Genomic DNA, 19512 nt, shown 5'->3' with positions numbered 1-19512 from the left:
GTCAAATGAGAGATTAACGCACCGCATCTAAGTGTATGTGTCTGTATCTGTCCGGCTGTTTTGTAAGTCTGTATGTATGCTTGCGCCTGTATTGGCCTTGGCGCTTATAATTAACGCGAAAAATGCCCGTTTTGGCCTGGCCGCCTTTTGCCTCATCTTGTTTTTCGGTCGACGCCGCTGGCGCATTTCATTTTGTTTCAAATTCGCGGCCAACCTGTTTTTGGCCATATGCAAAGTGCGTGCCGTGCCCGCCAGCTGACATCATTTGCCGTTGACTTTGCTGCAGTCACTTGATTTTCCAACGTCTTTGGAAAAAAGGGGGAAATGGTAAAGAAGAAAAAGCTCAAAACGGCGTTGCCAAATTTGCATTTCAAAGGATTTCGGTATTACACTCCGAATAAAAGTACTGTAAACGTTTGAAAATATGAATAAAACTGGATGTAATCCACGAAAGTAGAAAAATGATCATTTTCAGAACAAAAATACTACATTGAGTCAAGTTTTGTATTATAAAGTAAATAAAAATGGTAAATACAAGTGGTATAATTTTGCTTTAAATAAATAAAACATTTAAAAGTTAAGAAACAACATAAGTAAGTAGTTTACACTTTTCACTTGTTTAAACATTAAATTTTTGTAAAAAAAAGTTATGAAGTATAAGTTGATTTTTACTCTGAGTGTATCACGAGGGTCCTTGAATAATTTTCAGCATGTTGTTTCAAGCTCAATTTACGAAAAAAAAACACTTGACTTAAGGGCAGCACACTTGATCAAGTGACGAAGATAAATGATTATATGAACAGGTCGGTCACGCCCTCTTTCACACATATCTTTGAAGGACAAGATGGATGATATTCAAGGCACAAGATTCTAGTTTAAACTTTAAATTTTAAAGTCAAGCAAACATAAATATTAGTAGTAAATAAGTATTAATCTTATTAAATACGTAGGTAAATATAAACTGTTTAAATCACGATATAATTAACCAATAAAATGTAAAAGTTTTGTTAAACCCTTAGAAACCTACATACACTACTTTGCTTTACAAAAGATTACCTACACTGATAAAGATACAAGATAATGTTATAGAATAATTTAGATTTGGAGTTTTACTTAAAAAAAATTGTTTAAAATATAAAGAAGCTAAAAACAGAACAAGAATAATGTAAATTTTCCTTCTTCGAGCTATCGGAAATTCATGAAAACAAAAAATAGACTCATTATGTTTGCTTATCAAGCATGACATTATTAAGACCATGGAAATTTATAATACATTTGCGATTTAAAAAGACTTAAGGGACCTGTAAAGTTCATAACTGAAACGTCCGAAACCCTCTGCCGTTCAGTATCAATTTATTAAATACTTAGGGACAATTACAGCAATTAGAAATTTTACGGTCGATGGATATGAAAATAATCGCTTAAGGTAATTGTAAGGTTAATTACAAAAATGCATATAGTTGTTTTTCGGCTCGACAGAATGACAGTTTATTTAAAAAAATCAATTGAGGAAAACGAAAGACAGCTCAGCTATTTTTTATTGGATTGCGTTCTGATTTACAAGTTTATCTGTTCTTTACGATGTTTCTAGCTATGTATTAAATTAGGGAAAATAGTTACTAAGTAATAAGAGTATCAAAACCACTTGTAATTGCAACTTTAACTATATATTTCTATACCATTTAAACCAAACCACCAGCTTGTATTTTTATCTTATTACTTTACGTAATATTATTAATATTACGAAAGTGAAAAATAAAATTTAGTTAAAGCTTTTTCAATTTCCGGGAATTTCCAATGGGTCTTAATCATGTAGTCTCCTTCCGGAAAAGGTAACATTTTGGTCACTCGGTGATTTATAAACGCTGTGGATAGTTTATCCACCACAATGTCATGCTTAAATAGTATTTAGATAAGTTTTTGTTCCAAATTATATCGATTACTACTTACATCAAAGGGACAAGAGTGATTCATGTTAGAGTATTCCGTGAGAAAGCCATAGAAGTAACTAGCGATCGGGTTTGACTTTTGGTTTTTTAAGAATTTACAGGCATCCAATGTGAAATTGTAGAGGAAGGGCTTATACCCATTGAGTCGCTGGTACAATGCCATGTTTACCTGTATTTTAACGAGAAATATTACTACATTTTGAACAAGAATCCCTAAAACTTACCTTAATGTGGTTAAGAGGTGTTTTCAGTAGCTTTACCCTTCCGGAAACGTATTTGTAAGTCCGATTCACGGATCTTAGGCGGCAATACTCGAAATCAATGAAGTCCTTGTCGAAAGACTCACGCTTGACATTGGTGAACACAACTAAAGAATAAACCTACAAATATGTTATATTTTTTCACGTTTATATTAGAGGAACTTGGTACTTCTCTGGCCAAGTATCCAGTCACCAGAAAGACCAGCAAAAAATGTAGCTTCCCTTTCATATCGATAGGTTACCGAAAACTGATATTAATTTAGGTTTTTTTAGCTCAGCCCGACTAAAAACTCATTAGAATCGAAGTTAACCAATTAAGTAAGGCCCACCAAGTGTGATAGGTAAACAGCGATTCATCTCTATCGAAATATAGAATATCCACTAAGGAAGTTGAGCTAAAAATTTTAAATTAATATTTTTGCTGCTAATAATAATGAAATCTTTAATTGAAATTGTATTGTTTTATAAATTTTAAAACAGCTTAATATATTTTTTTGGAATACTAGGTAGCAGCGTTTCGTCTAAACTATTTTTGGGGATAAAATATATTTGTCATTAGGTTTTTTGTATGAACTCAGCTATTGTAAACATGGTTAACATGGTTACAAAGGCCTGTCGTTTACTCTTGTGGTTCATTACTATAAGTATAACATAAATAGATAATCTGTAAATCGCTAATGACATGTCAAAATAGTAAAAACGTAAATATGATAAATATTTACAAATTTTAAATCGATTAAAAACAATTTTTCAAAATTTATTTTATTCCATAACAAAATACATAGAAATGTCTGTCTGTCTTTTTGTAGAGCCTTAAATACTTGACCTGGAGTCGGAATTCAGTGGCTTGATGAAATATATAACAAATAATATACAGTATTTTGGGCAAGGACATTATTTATCAGAGAAATGTTATCAGTGAGGCGAGGGACCGAATTTTAAAGTAACAAGATTTGCAGTATTACCAGTGGCGGATCCACGGGGGGGGAAATTTCCTAATTTCCCCCCCCTTGGAACCTGAAAATGTTAATATCTGGCAGTGTTCCCAACCGATAATACTGTACAATTGGCACTATTGAGTATGAAAACACTCAACGCATGGTGACGTTTTATTTAAATCCGTTTATCTCGCCAAAAACGCCTCAACTTGACTGTTCAATAGAATTATTTTCTGTCACTAAGTTCAATTTCCCCCCCCAAGAATCGTCTCTGGATCCGCCACTGGTATTACTTAATTTAATGAGAGTTAAAGGTTGGTATTTAAGCTTCTGTATATGAAGATTATTTTTGCACATTTACACCTTGTAATGTCAACAAATACTCAGTGCCATTGAAATTACACATTCTCAGTCCGTTAAATATGGGTAAAAGGTGATTTATACGCTCTGCTCTTCTCTTTTCCATAAAAATGCCTTCCTAAACTATTTTTTTTTTGTTGCCAATTAAACAAATCGATTTTTAAGTGGGGTTGATGAGCTCAGTTTTTTTTTTTTAAACTCATTAACAGCGATGCAAGTAAATGTTGTTTAATATTTCTATCGAAATATAATATACATATCTCGTGAATTAATATCATATATCGTAGGTGACACTTTTTTAATTATTAAACTTATGTTTTATAAACTAAACTATTGTAAATTACATTGGTAAGCCCATTACGGGAAATACAAAGCCCAAATGTTCGCAATATATCCCAGCAGACAAAAACGTTCGTTTATGATATTGAAAACGAGAGTTTTGCGGGTTTCAAGCAGACAAAACGTCCGATTCTGGGATTCCGGCTCATAACCGATACTGAAGTTAATCACCTGTCTTGGGTTTTGTGCCAGAAAATGCTATAATTTTCGGAATCCGAATAAGATTGCGATTGCGGACCTTTTACGACATCATTATCGGGTATAATCCTGATAATTTGTGATACTTGTCCGCAGTTCGTACGTTTGCTCGACCGTTTTTGAGCATTTAGCGAAACTAATGCGGAAAGTCGGATTCTTTGTCCGTATTTAATATTTTTAACGGACATTTTTCGAATCCATCCGCACTAAGTTCGTTTTTTGTCTGCTGAGATGTTCCTTATTATTTTTACTACAAACATACATGAAATGTATATTTTCTCACCTTTTTAAAGCCTTTTTTACACACTCCTTGCTTGCCCTTTGCTATTTCACATTTAAATGAACTCATTTCCGGGCTCTTTAACCCCTGGAATATGATTACGAAATGTTGCCCCCGAAAACTCTGAACTTTGAACTGCACTGGCACCTACACACATACATATGTATGTACATTCCAAACACGAGCTGCCTGCGGATGAATCCTTTAGAATCCTCTGGCAAAATGAATAATTAATGTCGCAACTGTTCTGCGGTTTTGTCATGTGGTTACCAAGGACCAACACCCACACACACACACATGCAATTTGGGTGTCTGTTGTGGGCGGCAAAGATACTAATTGCATTTGCGCTTCTATTGGATGCGATGGGAGAAAAAAGGGGTTTGCTTGCACGATGATTCATTGACTTTGCGGTGGCCTACAAGGCAGGTAATTTATGCCCTGGCAATACATTTTGAGCGGATTTCAATTAACTCCAGGTGGGATTTCTATCTCGGTTGTGTATTTTAGACCTATAAGTGAACTTGTTCAGAACTTAATATTTAGGAGATCGTTTCATATTCATATTTAGTACTTCCTACGTAAAAGTATTAAGTGTTCTGCAATAATTTTGACAGGTGCACTTATTAGTCAGCTTTTGTGGCAATTACTCTCAGCCCGCCCACTCACCGCTCACCCACCCCCCATCCGCCCAGCGCTCACAATTAGACGCAAATGTATGCTCAAAGTGACATTTATAAGGAAAAAAGGGCGCATAATTTATCAAGTGCGAAAGGGAGGGAAAAAACGCTAAAAGGGAAAAACAACAAACGAAAAAAAAATACCCCGGATTTTATTAAGGGTACGAAAGATGAAAGATTTGCACTGCGAGCACAAATCTCTGAAGCGCAATGAAATATCTTTTCGTTTTCGTAATTTAACCCTCGAAAAAAATCCACACACACACAGTTTTTCTGTTCGACTCGTGTATGTGTGTGTGTGCATTCGTAATGAGCACTTGCGGGTACACGATACTGCGGGGTTATAGCTTCAGATATAGCAACGCTTATTCCGATGCCGATTTCGTTGCTGCAAAGAACGCACGCCACTTGCACTCACACACACACACACACACACGCTGGCTCGCTCTCCAACACACACCGACACACGCTCGCTTTTGCTGTTGCTTTTGGTTGCTTCGTTCCTTTTGTGGCTCTCGTTCATCGTTCCATTTTACGACGCCAGCATGCCATCTAAAGCAGTACTCAAACCCAAAGCAAAGTGCCCAGTGACCAATTCGCTGATTGGAGTCTCTTCGTAATCAGAATTTATAATTTATTAATAAACATTTTGAAAGAAAACAGTCATATTGCTATGAAATTTACATACATTTTATGTAACATCGTTAAATAAGAATTTGTGTTTGGGATATTATGAAATTTGCTTACCAAATAAGTAGGCAAAGCTTTTTGCAAACCAAATGTCTTGGATAGTGGGTGGGGTTACTAAATTGTTTTATTGCACGTAAATGTTGTAGGTACAATTTTAAGTTAAAAATTAAAACAATAAAATATTATCGAATATGATGAACACTTTCAATATTCCTTTAAATGTGACGGGAGAGTTTTGTTTAGTTCGTCACTGCTTAGTCGCTACACTTTGTCTCTCTAATTTCCAACTGGGTTCTGTGTTTTTCTCTTTTCGCCTTGCGTGACGTGTTGTGGAGAGTGACGGGGGTTGTCGACTGGGGGCGGAGGGCGGTGGCCTGGCTTTGGTATTGGCATGTTATATTTGCTGTTGACGCCAACGTCGACGTCGCTCTGCCGACGTTGTGCGCAAACATGGCGTTGCTGTTGCTTTTGCCTTAGCTTTGCCTGTTTTTGCATTTGCTGCCGACTCACACACACACACGCTCGACTGCGAATGCAGAAGAGTGGCAGTGGCAGGCAGCGACACAATATTTACTGTTGAATTGCAGGCCGGCCAACCCCCGCCTCCCGCCCCAGCCCGCACGGATATTTACATTTTGATTGGGAAACTGAAACGGCCGAGGCTCATTTTACGGCTATACACACAGACACACGGCGATACGGCGATGTGGCTATGATTGTGTGTGCGTGGGTGTAGTTTAACATTCAGCTCTTGTTTGTTGCTTTTTTCTTCTGGCTGCTTTTTTTCCGTCCTCTGTTTCTGATTTCCTTTTTCGTCCACTGTACGTGAGCGCTCGAGTGTGTGTGTCTGCTATCCGCTTTTGTCCAATTATAATTTGTTTCGATTTATCACACGATGTTTTATCGAGACAACGACAAAAACAACAACAGCAACAACAGAGAACGATACCTGAAACATGATTAATTAACAAAGCGCTAATCTCCAAACAATCGGTCAAAGCTATTTATTAAATTCGAATTGAGCTATTCCAAATATTTCTTCAAGTCGGATACATTTCGGGGCAAATGGGGATTACGTAACCTTCCATGAGTTTTTTAGGGCTGGCTTTAAAAGAAATTTAGGTAAAAAATATTAAGAAAGAATGGGTTTAGTTTTTAAAGTCAATAACAATGCATCATATTAATTTTTGATGCAATGTGGGGATTACGTAACCTACTTGTGTTTTATTTATTTAATTTTATTTTTTGAGTCATATATATATATTTTTATTTCATTTTTAGTTTCTACGAAAGCCATAAATAAATAAATATCGGTATCGCCTTACAATTTTAAAATTCTTGACGGGGTAACGATTCAAAATTATTCTGAAATTTTAACAATATCGATTTACCAAATAAAAATTGTTATGTAAAAAAAATCAAGGTTTTAAGATGAGTAATTCAATGTTAACTTAAACGTTTTATATCTAAAATTTAAATAAAATATTACATATTATTTCTATAACTTTTCTTGCAATTCAACTCTCTGTGTCAGCTTTAAGCTTAAGATATAATCTGATTCTAGTCTAGATATATCCGCTTTCTATTATTACTCTATTATATACGGCCCACAAATATTTAAAAGTGTTCAATAAATTTTTAAAATACTTACTCAAATTAAAAATATATGAAATAAACTTAAGACAATATAATAATGAGATACATAACACCCTACGATTTTATTTTCCTCGAATTTCCCGGGCTGGCTGTACAACTGGATCCAGACAATTATTTTATATTGTCTTTGGATACCTTGAAAATGCAAGTAAATATCTAAGATTAAGTATGAAGGTCCAAGTACATTTTTACCCAATTTCAAACCCATTTAGAGTACAACCAATATTATAAAGTGTAATATTAAGATTTTGAATCTTTAACGAAGAAATGTTACGCTGATTCATTTTATTTAAAACAAGAAAAGAAGCTATAGCTTCAGGACATTGAAGTCTGTTAACGCAATTTTGATTTTATATAAATTGACTGAACGTAGTTATATTAGCTATAATGAATTAACATACTTAAAAATAAGAACATTTTCAATTAATTTCCCTATCGTTTCTATGACAGCTCTATGAAATAAAGGTAAGATCTCGCCCGTTCCGACTTGTATACCAATTAAAAAAATTATAGGCAAACAATCTGCAACGTTTCCTTCAGATAGTTCTAAACTTGAGAGGTTGTGTACTTGCGTAGAAACGGATAAACAACAGGCAGTCCGCTAGTCATGTCTACTGGGCTGTTTAAGCTGATCAAGAATTGCATTTATGTACATATATAGGGTCAGAAATGATTCCTTCCTTGCGTTGAAAACTTTTGATACTTTTGTGTATCTCCAGTGGAATATAATGGAGATAGACAGATAGAACAGAAAATAATTGATACATTAGCTTTGATTTCTTTTTAATATTCCCTAAAACTAAAACTGCATACAAAACCAAGATCGTTCACATTAATATTTCTTAATAGAGGTAATATAGAGGTAGAAATAAAATCGATATATAATCGATAGATCGATTTTTTCAAATTATGCGATGCATTCATATACATATACTGATGTACATTTTTAGAATCGATTTAATCGAAAAAGTTCTACGCTTATGTGAACTCTTGGAAATGTTAAGTTCTACATTTAAAATTTCTGTATTATTATATTTAATTATCAATTGTTCACTTTGAGGAATCAGCAATTTCCAGAATTTGGGATTCCGTATTCCAATGGCCAATAGCAAGTACAATAATCAATGTTATTCAATTTTATAAATGTCATATTTCCGATGCAATAAAAATAGTGGAAAACACCAAATAGTTATTATTTAAATAAAAATAGGGATAGATAAAATGTAAAGAACTATAAAATTAAAAATCTATGATTATGTGAAAAAAATCTATGAAAAAAAAATCTATCTATCTCTCCGTTTCTACGCAAACTAGTCCCTCAGTTTTAAAGCTATCTGAATGAAACTTTGCATATAGTCTTTTAAAATACTCTCACTGCTATATATGTATGAATGTCGGAACGAGTCGGATCAGACGACTATGTCATATAGCTGCCATACAAATGTTCGAAAAATTTTTAGAAAAAAAAAAAATTATAACTTGGCTGTTTTTTAACATTTTTGCATCATTTTTGAGATATGGCCATTTTAGATTATTTCAGAATTTCGGTTTTAATTTTATGAAAATCGGCCGAATATATCTTATAGCTGCCATAGAAGCGATTGGTTAAGTTAGAGTTTTTGTTAGTTTTTTTTTTTTAGAAAAAATCGATTTACTAAAAATGTATTTATTTCTAGCTTTTCTTATATCTTCTTTCGTTCTTTTCAATTATCATATCTTAGAACATGAATTTTTGAGTCTACCAAAGTTAAAGACTGTCAATTGTGTATAAAACAAACCTGCAATAGCAGCTTCTTTTCTTAATTGATGAATTTTCGAATGCCAGATGGCTAACTGGACTGTTACTTTGGCTTTCGGGCAGCTTTAACAGTTGACCAGCGCCATCCAGACATCAGACGAAAACGGATATTTAATATGTTCCGACATCCGACATCTGCCAATCTTCATTTGCCGAATGCTTTTTCACGAAACGAGTTCTGCTTTTTGTGTTGCTGCTTTTTCATTGAAACATTTCAACTTTCCTTTTGTTCAACTAAACTCAAGTAAATGATAGCTTTGCCAAGTGATTATATTTAATGGGGAGATGCGGGGACTTTAGGGTCCAGTAATTACTTTTCCGCGGGTACAGGCTTTCTTTTAACCTCGTAAAATCCTTGCAACGACAAAGCAATTTTTCATAATTATTGTGTAAGTAATATAATTTTGCTTGCTTTTTGACAACCTGCGGGATTTTTGTCACACCCTTGTCGTATCGAGCAGTCGCGACTTTTTGAAATTATGTCACTAATTAGTTTACGACGGGGCGACTTTCGAAAACGGAGAAAAATGGAGGGAAGGGGACCACTGCGACCTGCGAAGGGATTTTTGGTGGGTGGAAATTGAAAATGCCGGCGAGGAGGACACGAGGCAGGGTGAAAAAGCAGGAACGGCCTCTTCCTCTAAAATAAAACTTGAATTGACTTTCTTGCTTGCCGGGGCTCGTCGTGTCCCCGAGGATATTGCGAAATTTGCAATTTAAGAGCTTAAATTGTTGTTTGTTGCCGCGCTCTGCTTAATCTGTGATGCTGTTAACTTTAAAATTCCAATTAAAGTGGATTTAAATTGCCAGAAAGAGCTGTTCCTGCTTTGCTTCCCTCGCCAAAAATTTGCATAATTATGGCCCAAAGTTTCAATATAAAAATGCCCAGTGACTGTGTGGCTCTGGTCCCAAATTGATGATCAGCATTCAGTGCGAGTTGTTTTTTTTATGCCTTGCTAATGATTAGCTAACCGAATGGGTGCGGCTTTATTTAGGTAGAATTTGACCAGGAAAAGTTGTGTCTTAGTTAATACTCTTTTTTATATCAGAGTTGAGAATGAAAGAGCTCATAAAAACCAGTTATTCGTTGCAGTTTTGGGAGGAAGAGAGTATGCATCTATAATCTTTAGGTGCATTGCAAAAACACGGTCTTGATTAGACTTCTTTAGTCATTTTGAATTTATAAAACTCAAAGGTTTGATTGTATAACATTGTCTTTTATTTATTCAATATAAATTTCACATAATTTATAACTTTTCATAAATAATTGGTATCAACGTTTCCCATAAGAATTCATTGTGTACCCCCAAGGTTTTTCAGGGCTTTTTTGCAAATTGCACGGATTAAAAACTGCCTTCTTTTGCGCAGGGCTCTCGACGAGGTTCAAGCAACCCTCTTCTTGAAATACAGTCTCTCGATTTTTCATTTTTCATTTTATTTTTCTGTGCCCTGGGGCATATGTGTTCAAGCCATGTAATTGAAATAATCCTCTTAGTTGCGATGACGCTTGGTTCTGGTTCTGCAGTTGTCAGAGAAAGGCCTTGAAAGTGTCCCTTGGCAAGGCTTTAGTTTCCTTCGAATTAATTTTAAGTATTTGCTGCTGGACTTTTGGTTTATTTGATTTATTATGTTAAAACATTTCCGTTGTATTGGAATAAAAGTAAAATACAGGTTCATCAGTTAATTTTTTGTCCCTGAACAAAATTTTAAATCCTTTGAGTTATTTTACACTTTTATTATGATTCCTTAACTTATATATCTCAGAGTTTGTTAAAGTTGAACAGTAAACTGATTCAGCCTTGAAACTATGCAATTCTACCAGAGTGTATTAACTAGTTATAATATTATATTCAATTTATTTTGGGTTAATTTTACTATTTTTTAGTATCTTAAGTAACTAGTCTTACATCAACGAATTTTCAATCAATAATATATTAAAATCTTAACGAAACAAACACCGAAAATTGTTGAAATTCCTTTGGAATATTGCCAAGTCGAAATTAGAAATGATGCTGATGCTTAAACCTGATATCGCCCGGGTTCCTCTCAATGTTTATGGAATTCCGACTGAAATATAAGCAAAAGTTATGATTTGTTTATTCCGATATTCTCGCTTTTGATGTTGTTGCCACGCATGTGAGTCAATCGCCGGAATGTACGAGTATTATGTGTAATTCAATAAGCCTTCTGTCGAAGTGGGAAACCGGGAAGTCTATCTTCGTCTTCGTCTTCGCCTGAGTTCCTTTACTCGGCCGAATCCCAAGCAAATTGATTTTGCATCTTTAAGTGCGTCCAAATCCGCTTTCAACTGTGAAATGGGCTGCCACGGCCTTGCCATCGTCTTGAAACTTTCGGGTTGCCGACGGATTTCCCTTACGTGTTGCTCCGATTCCCAATCCCTGAGAATCCCTGAATCCCCGAATCACAGCCCCACCCTTCTTCCTCACTCGCAGTTCCCTCAAGGCTCACTTCCTTTTCAGCCAAAGACATCGCATAAAATCGGCGTAAACATAAAAAACTTGCACGTCTTTCTCTCGCACAACTTTTCGCTTCTTGTTCAAGTATTTTTTTACGTCTAAACTTTTTGTGTTCAACGCTTGCGACTTATAAGTGCTGAGGCCAAGGGAACCTCAGAGATACGCGTTCTAAAACTTTCGTAAATACAGTCCAACTTCTGTGCAATAGGTACTCGGTATGTATTGTAAAGTGCAACTAACTCATTTTCAGTCTAATCTTTTTATCTATTAGCATTAATTCTCTGTACACAATATCTATAATCTTCTTAAGTCTTAAGGTTTGATATTTGTGTGTTTTTAAATTTAAAAAGGTTTTTAAAAAAATCCTTTTTTAAAGATACCCACTAAAAAAGTATTTAGAATCCAAAGAAACTTTTAATTATGAAGGTGTTTAATTGAAATAAGTGATCCTTATTTATATAAAATACAAACCTTTCTTAAAAATAATGAATGCAGTTTAAATTTATCAAATTTCAAAATTGTTTAGATTGCAAAATTATTATCAACTCAAAATTTATACCTATGAAACTTATTTTTTAAACTAAAAAACTAAACGATATTGTAAATACTATATTTACTGAATAAAAAAACAATATTAAAATTTAACTGTTTAAAGTTGTATAAAGTTTAAGCTCTATTGAAAATTTTACAATATTCTATCGAAAAACAAATAAATTGTTACTGAATTAAAATATTATAAAAGGCAACTTTGAAAAAATTCGCAAAAATTTAAAATCTAACTGAGTATTTTCGTATACATAGCATATTATCCGTTAAATTGTTATCTCTTGTTTTATAAAAAGAAATTTCTTTTTACGTTATCCTTTTGTAACTTTAAACATAATTTTCTATGAGCATGTAAATTTTTAAAGATTTATTTTATTTTATTACTTCAATTAAAAATATATAAACAAGAAGTAAAAACCTTGTTTATGTTTTAATTATATAAATCTATACCTATATTTCCTTATCGAAGTTTCTGGAATATTCAACGGATACAAATATGTACATATGTATGTATGTAGATCTTTTATATTTATTATTACACTTGATGAAATATTGTGCACGGCAGCTGCAATGCTTGGAATGACGGTAACTTGAGTCGACAGTTTATTAAATTAATAAAAATGAACTCAAAAATATTTTTGATTAATTATGAGACAACGCAATAACAACAAACCAGCGGCTACCTTTTGTACAATTTTATTGTGGCAGCGACGCCGGCAGCGACGTTCACATGCTGAGCGCAGTCGACGTCGCTGCCGGCGTTACCCAACCTTTTGGCCTCCCAGTCTCGAATATTTCGGTGTCTTATGTATCCGCCCCTACGCTTTGTGCTCGTTTCCTCGCCTCGGCTCCACTTTGCTGGCCGCTTTCGTATCTGTACTCGCTCCGCTCACCTTTCGCTCCTCGCTCTCTCTCTCTCTCTCTCCGCGCGTACTCTCCCTCTTCCACTCTTCGCAGGCGCCAGCTACCCCCGCACACACACAAGCTTCCATACATACATATATCGTAGTTTTGCTTTGCTTGCTTTTTTCGCTTTTTGCTTTGCCTTATGCTGGTGGCTTGGCTTCTTCTTCTCCCTCTGCCACTCTTCGTATGGCTTCGTTCTGCCGACGCCGCTGCTGCTGTCGTCAGTTATTTTTCTCTTCTTCATTCCCCACATCTTCGTGCCCTCACTGGCAACCAGTTTGTACATACATATGTACGTAGCGTGTGTATGTATTGCATGTGGCCCGTTCCGTTTGGCCGTACATACTATGTATGTATTGTATATCTGGCATCTCTCGCAACCTCACTTATAATTTTCCAACATTATTTCGCATTATGCTATCCCGTGCCTTCTGCTCTAGCCTTCTGCCCCCACTCCCAACCCTCGGAAAAGTCGTGTGTGTGGAAAGCGGCGGTAAAGCGGAGGCGAGAAAAACTCATTATTATGCTCGCAGCAGCGAAAGCAGCAGAAATTCTGACTCGACTGTTGGCCTGTGTGCGCGTAGATAAAAGCAAAGCAAAGCAGCGCAAAGAGGCAATAACAAATGGGACAGGGTTGTCGAGTCTTAGTGTAACTGAGTGTAACTTGTGCAAATAATTTTTTTTTTTTTTACTTTTTATATTTTTTATATGATGAAATAATCATCATAATTTGCATAAGTTTATATAAAAACAACAACAAAATTAAATTTTTATTAAAATTAAGATTTCTCTTATTGAATTAAATTTTAATCAAAAATCAATAACATTAATTATAAGGGATGGTAGACATCCACTTAAGTCTTAAGGCATTATTTTTCGGTGCCTTCCAGTGATTTGACAACCCTGTCCGTACTATTTGCTGTGTGCTACCACACACAGTTGCACCTTTGCACACATACACTCTCCAACACACTCTCATTCGCTCTGGCACATAAACATCTGCTGTTGCTTTTGTGGCAATTGCGATGCGATGATGAGCATAATGATTATGCCGATGCTGCTCTGCTGATGCTGCCAGTCTCAGTTGTTTTTGCCGTGACGTCACAGCAGTGCGTATTGGGAAAACTTATCGGTTTACATACATATACATAGATCCATATGTATGTATTGATGTACAATCTACGCTTACATACTCACAACCTACGGCTGTTGTTGCGTTTTCTTTTGGTTTTCGGCATGCGCCCTGAATGCACGACAACAACAACGAATCTCAATGCTTGTGGGGATTTCTGTTATGCTGAAAGGGAGAAAGAGGAATGACGAGGGGGTGGAGGAGAGCAACGAGCCAGAGGCTGAGAGGCAGAGGCTGAGAAAAAGAGAGAGAGAGAGAGGCTAGGCAGTGGCGGCGGCACACAAATTAAACTTAAATGCCCCCCATTCACTGGCGATGCTGCTACTGGAGTTGCTGTGGCCTGTTGCCTTGCTGTTGTTGCTTCTTTGGTTGTTTATGGGGCTCTTGCAGTTTGCCCCGTCTTAGTTTTTGTTGCTGCCTGTGCTGCTTTGGACACGACTTTAGCATCCATTCCAACGTCTTTCGTCTTTTCACTCTGCTTTGTCGCAAAATGTACAGTGCAACTTCAGAAACATGCCAAGCTAAATGCCATATGAAATACCAGCAATAAGGCTTAAGTTAAGTGCTGGACCACGAAAATACCAAGTTCACCAAGTTGATAACTTCATTATTCTGTGGTGTTTTTTTTCCTATAACCTTATCAATTGACTTGAATTATAATATATTTAAATTCAATTTTCCAATAAAATTATTTAGTAATCATTCGCTGACTAATGAGGATCCTGGAATCTGAAAATATTTTTTATATATTATTTTTTTTATATACATATGTACCTAATATACCTGACATGTACATAATATTAATCCAATTTCCTGAAATTCATATATTTTATTAAAAACGATAATAGTAAAATGTAAAATTGATTCATATTATAAAATTCTTTGTCAAAATTTTAAAATGTTACTTGGATAAATAAAGACAAGCAATTTAAAACCGCTTTTTTAATATTTTCGAAAATATAAATCCACCTTTACGAAGCTAGACTGTAGTTTCTCTTTCTCTGGCCACGGCGTCTGGGACGCCACGTCCAAATCCACTGCAAGTCCGTCGCTTTATCGCATTTATTGCTTCATGGGGTCTCAATTAAGCTGTTAAAACCAGTTGAGGCAATCTATCGCCCGGCATTAAAGCCAATCAATAATTTACGGCTCTCCGTGCCCAGTAAAGACCAGTGTCCAGAGCACACAGGATGAGCTCAATCAGCGTCCGATGACGGTGACCAACTTAAGATGGCGTCCAGTTGGTGCTACGGGGATCCGGAATCCGGATGATAGCTGGCACACGCTGATGATTTTGCTCTGGGAGCTCGGGGATTAGCGTCAGCTCGAGTGGTTCTAATTGCCCGGAGAACAGAATTGATACTCCTCAGCGGAGAAATTGGATGTAATTGCGATACGAGAAGTAAAAACCAGCGGGGAGTCACACGTCCCCCGAAGTGGGAATGAAAAAACGGGAAAATACAAAAGTTATCAGTTGATGGAGAAAATTGGAAGGATCGACTAATTGGATTTAACGACCCTTTTCATAAAATATTGTACGTGTTTGGATGTAGGATCCAATTAAAGCATGAATTTCTTATAGCCAAAAGCTTCTTTATTTGTGGTGTCTATAGGAAGTATATAGAAATAAACACCTTTGATATTTTCTGGATTAATTATAAGAGGAAATTCAAGGATTTAAAGAAATATATCTATCTATATCTTCAGCAAATCTTAACAAATCTTCAACATTTTAAAATGTGTTGGTTACAATTCGACGTTTTAAGTTTCTGAAGAAACATGGTCTCAGTTTCTAGTACTGACTTGCCACAGACTTATTGCTAGAATGCCAAAAATAATAGCGAAAATACCCTAAAATATGGGTGGATATATTGGATACTAATCTAAGTTTACTAATAAGAAGAAAATCGTGAAAAATATCTAATACGTTCCGAGTTCTAGGCTTAGAAGAAAGTCTGTACTTATTATTTTGGCCAACCCATTTTCATGCTTTTTGAATAAAAATTATTTCTCTCTTTAAATTTGAAATGTAAAATCCATTTGACAGTTATTCTTATTATCTGGAATAAGTACGAAAACTAAAAATAAAGTCGGGTTTTTTTTTCATTCAGTATGTTAAACAAATTTTATAGGACTTGAAACAAACCTCGTACGCATGTACTTATTTATTTTCAGACAAAGTCCAGGAAAAGTCTACCGCAATGCTAAAATTAAAAGTCTAAAAACATATAGTAATATATTTTATATTGTTTTAATATATGTACATAGATAAATATATAATCCTAAGCTCACAGGTATGCTTTTTTCTCTGTTCACGACCATAAGTACTGGTTTTCCTTTTCGCTTCTTATTTATAACAAATTCGATTTTTGCTCACATCTTGTAGCAACAATAAAGTGATAAAAAAAATTGAAAGAGAGATTAGCAAGCTGTTGATTTACAATTATTTTTTAGTTTCTTGCACTTAATACTTTTCTAAATCGTTCGCGATCCCAAAACTTTTTTTTTGTCATTACTTGAAATGCAATCGGTGTAAGCTTTTGGCAATTTATTTAGTTTATTATTGGTAAATTATGTTTTTTTATTGTTTCAAATTGAAAGAAAAAAATGGTTTTATTTTTATTTATGCTTACTTTTTACATATGTAGATGCCGAAAAACAATAACAAAAAAATATCACGCGGTATTCACAAAAATTAAGCAGTACCAGCCAAATAAATGCCAGAAAAATGTAGTCTAAAAGAACATGAGTTCCTCATTATTTTTATTTGTACTACAATTATAATATTGTAGTTATGTTTATTAAAATGCCATTCAAAAATTCCATCAAAAACCCTAATGGAAAAATTGTACCGTTTGCGATGTACCGTTACCAATTAGTAATAAAATTGTAAAATAAATAAAATAATGGTTGCTAATGGGTATTGAAAAACTACATTTTTTTTTACTCTATAAGTTTTTTCTTTTTAAGTACTTTGCAAACTTCGCAGCAAAAAATCAAACAATACTTCTGTTTTTTGGAACGTTAGCGATGCTTGTTTTTATACCCTTCCAGTGTATTAGAAAGGGCCGGATCGGACGACTATATCATATAGCTGCCATACAAATAATCGACAAAGTTTTAGAAAAAAATTATATCTAGGCTATTTTTTAATATATTTTCATCTTTCCATTGCAAGTAGTATACATACATATGTACAAATCGGAACAGTCCAAATTATATTAGTATATTAAAATATAAATTATAGAGTATATTTTAATTTACTTAAAGGTAAGGAAATTGTTTATGATTCTGGAAATTAGGCTTAAATTAGGTATATGAAAATCGCACGACTATATTATTAAAACAAGCATTAACTATGTATGTATATTATTTACCATTGCAGTTTATAAATGGATTATTTATAATGTATATTCTTTTATAAATAATTATTTAATTAATAATTAATAAATAATAAATAATAATTAATAATTAATAATTAATAATAATTAATTCATTAATTAAATTTAAAAATATATATATATTCTAAAACAAATTTCGAAATATACCAGCAAAGAGATTGTTCATTATGTTGGTGAAAAATATAATATAACAGATGCTTTGACTTTAAATTGTCTATGTGTTGGAAGAAGTAAAATACCAACTTTTAATGACTAAACTATTACATATTTTATTTTCAGTTTTACAGATTACGATACGTATATTTAAAAATAAAACTGTATTACATGAGTATTAAACAGCCTATATACATATGTATGTATGTAGGTAGAAATTTGAGGCATCATAATGCCTGCATATTTTACGCACGAACTTCAAATGAGAAAACGCGTGGTGGGGCAAAAGCCACCCCTTGCCCCCTGGGTTGCTTCGGCACTGTAAACATATGTATTTACACACATTGTACGTATGTACATATGTATGTACATTAATTTATACATACATGGTATTCACACTTAAAAAGATTGTTTCTGTTTTCTTATTAATTTCATTATCAATGTTATTCTTCGTATTCCAAGGTTTAGAAATGAAAAATTACTAATCTTTTTTATTTTTCAAATGATTTATTAAAAACCTATAAACAAATCCTCTTGAAAGCATTACTCATCACCGTCTCTGATAAGAATTTTATTCTGATTTTATTTTACTTCAAAGCTGCGCGCCTTGAATGAGTCATGGAAACTAAATCGAAAACCTGGAAAATGTATTCTTATCAACCCAAATATGTACATAGCTACCATATAAGTTTGGTTTCTGGAAACTTCGCTACTGATGATGCATTTCATCTATGTATGTTACATATGCTAAGATCTCAAGATTGTGAAGGATGATATTTTCTATTGGTGTATTTATATTGTTAATCAAAAAAGATTTTATTCATATTTATACCAGCCAATATTCATTAAGGAATAAAATGTATAATTGTAGACTTAAAAAATTCTGAATAATAATTCAGTTCTCTATTAGAAAGTACTTGATCGATCTAGATTCTAGAATCTAAAATGTGCTTTTAAATGTTGTAACAAATAGAGTTATACCAATTTTAACTTATTTTCAAACAAATAATATTTGCTAAAGTTTTAATACTATATTAAAAATATATTAAACATTCGAAAGTATAAACGATGATGTAATTCTTAACTCACCAACAATGTGGCATTGTACAAAATTCTATTAAAACATATTTTAAATTATGCAACATTGCAAAAATGTTTTCAAATTCTTATACAAAAAAACATAGTATCATATTTGGATTACTTTTTTTTTTTAATAGTTAATATAATATATTTTCAATATTAATATTTTAAAACAAAATTGGTTTAAAATTTCAAGAAACTACATAAATATTTGGAAGAAACTTTTGAGTTTTAAATACATCCGAACTTTATCGTTCTAACAAACCTTTATTGGCTTGATCAGCTCATAAAGCAAGCCCTAATTAAACTATTAATTATTTGGCTGGACAATTGATTAAACATAATCATTAATTTATGAAATTGCTTCAACCTGCGGATGAGTTTGTACATATATCATAAGTGTTAATCTCTAAAACAAGGCTTTAAAAGATACATATCGACGCATTTTCGCGAAAGTATCGTATGTCGCTTTTTTTCGAAATTGAGATTTTAATGCAAAATTGTTAGGAACCTAATGTCTCACTACCCTGTGAAATATTATAACTGAAAACCCTATAGTTCCGATAAAAATTAAGTTTTAATTTTGTCTTTTCTATAGTGCTTCCTAAGAGATTAAAGCACAAAAAAGCTTCTCCTGTAAAATTGAATTTTTCGACATACGATACTTTCGC

The 19512-nt window shown here is 33.8% G+C and overlaps 1 protein-coding gene across 1 annotated transcript; it reads right to left on the bottom strand.

The window, feature by feature from the left end:
• Positions 1–1740: 1740 nt before the first annotated feature.
• LOC108080870 (uncharacterized) lies at positions 1741–2438 on the bottom strand. Its single transcript, XM_041775763.1, has 4 exons — positions 2403–2438; positions 2174–2329; positions 1951–2118; positions 1741–1896 (listed from the first exon to the last, which is right to left on the bottom strand). Exons 1-4 carry the CDS (start codon positions 2436–2438, stop codon positions 1741–1743), a joined length of 516 nt encoding a protein of 171 aa, XP_041631697.1.
• Positions 2439–19512: the final 17074 nt, after the last annotated feature.

This window comes from Drosophila kikkawai, chromosome 2L (assembly GCF_030179895.1).
Source record: "Drosophila kikkawai strain 14028-0561.14 chromosome 2L, DkikHiC1v2, whole genome shotgun sequence".
NCBI lineage: Eukaryota > Metazoa > Arthropoda > Insecta > Diptera > Drosophilidae > Drosophila > Drosophila kikkawai.
The sequence above is the reverse complement of the archived record's forward strand: the minus strand, read 5'-3'. Positions and strand labels throughout refer to the sequence as shown.

Excerpts from the sequence above, each read along its gene's own strand:
- LOC108080870 (XM_041775763.1), bottom strand. The coding sequence starts at position 2,438 with ATGAAAGGGAAGCTACATTTTTTGCTGGTCTTTCTG. Across the intron at positions 2,330-2,402 it reads ATTTTTTGCTGGTCTTTCTG|GTTTATTCTTTAGTTGTGTT; the intron begins GTGACTGGATAC and ends ACATATTTGTAG. Across the intron at positions 1,897-1,950 it reads ATCACTCTTGTCCCTTTGAT|CATGACATTGTGGTGGATAA; the intron begins GTAAGTAGTAAT and ends ATACTATTTAAG.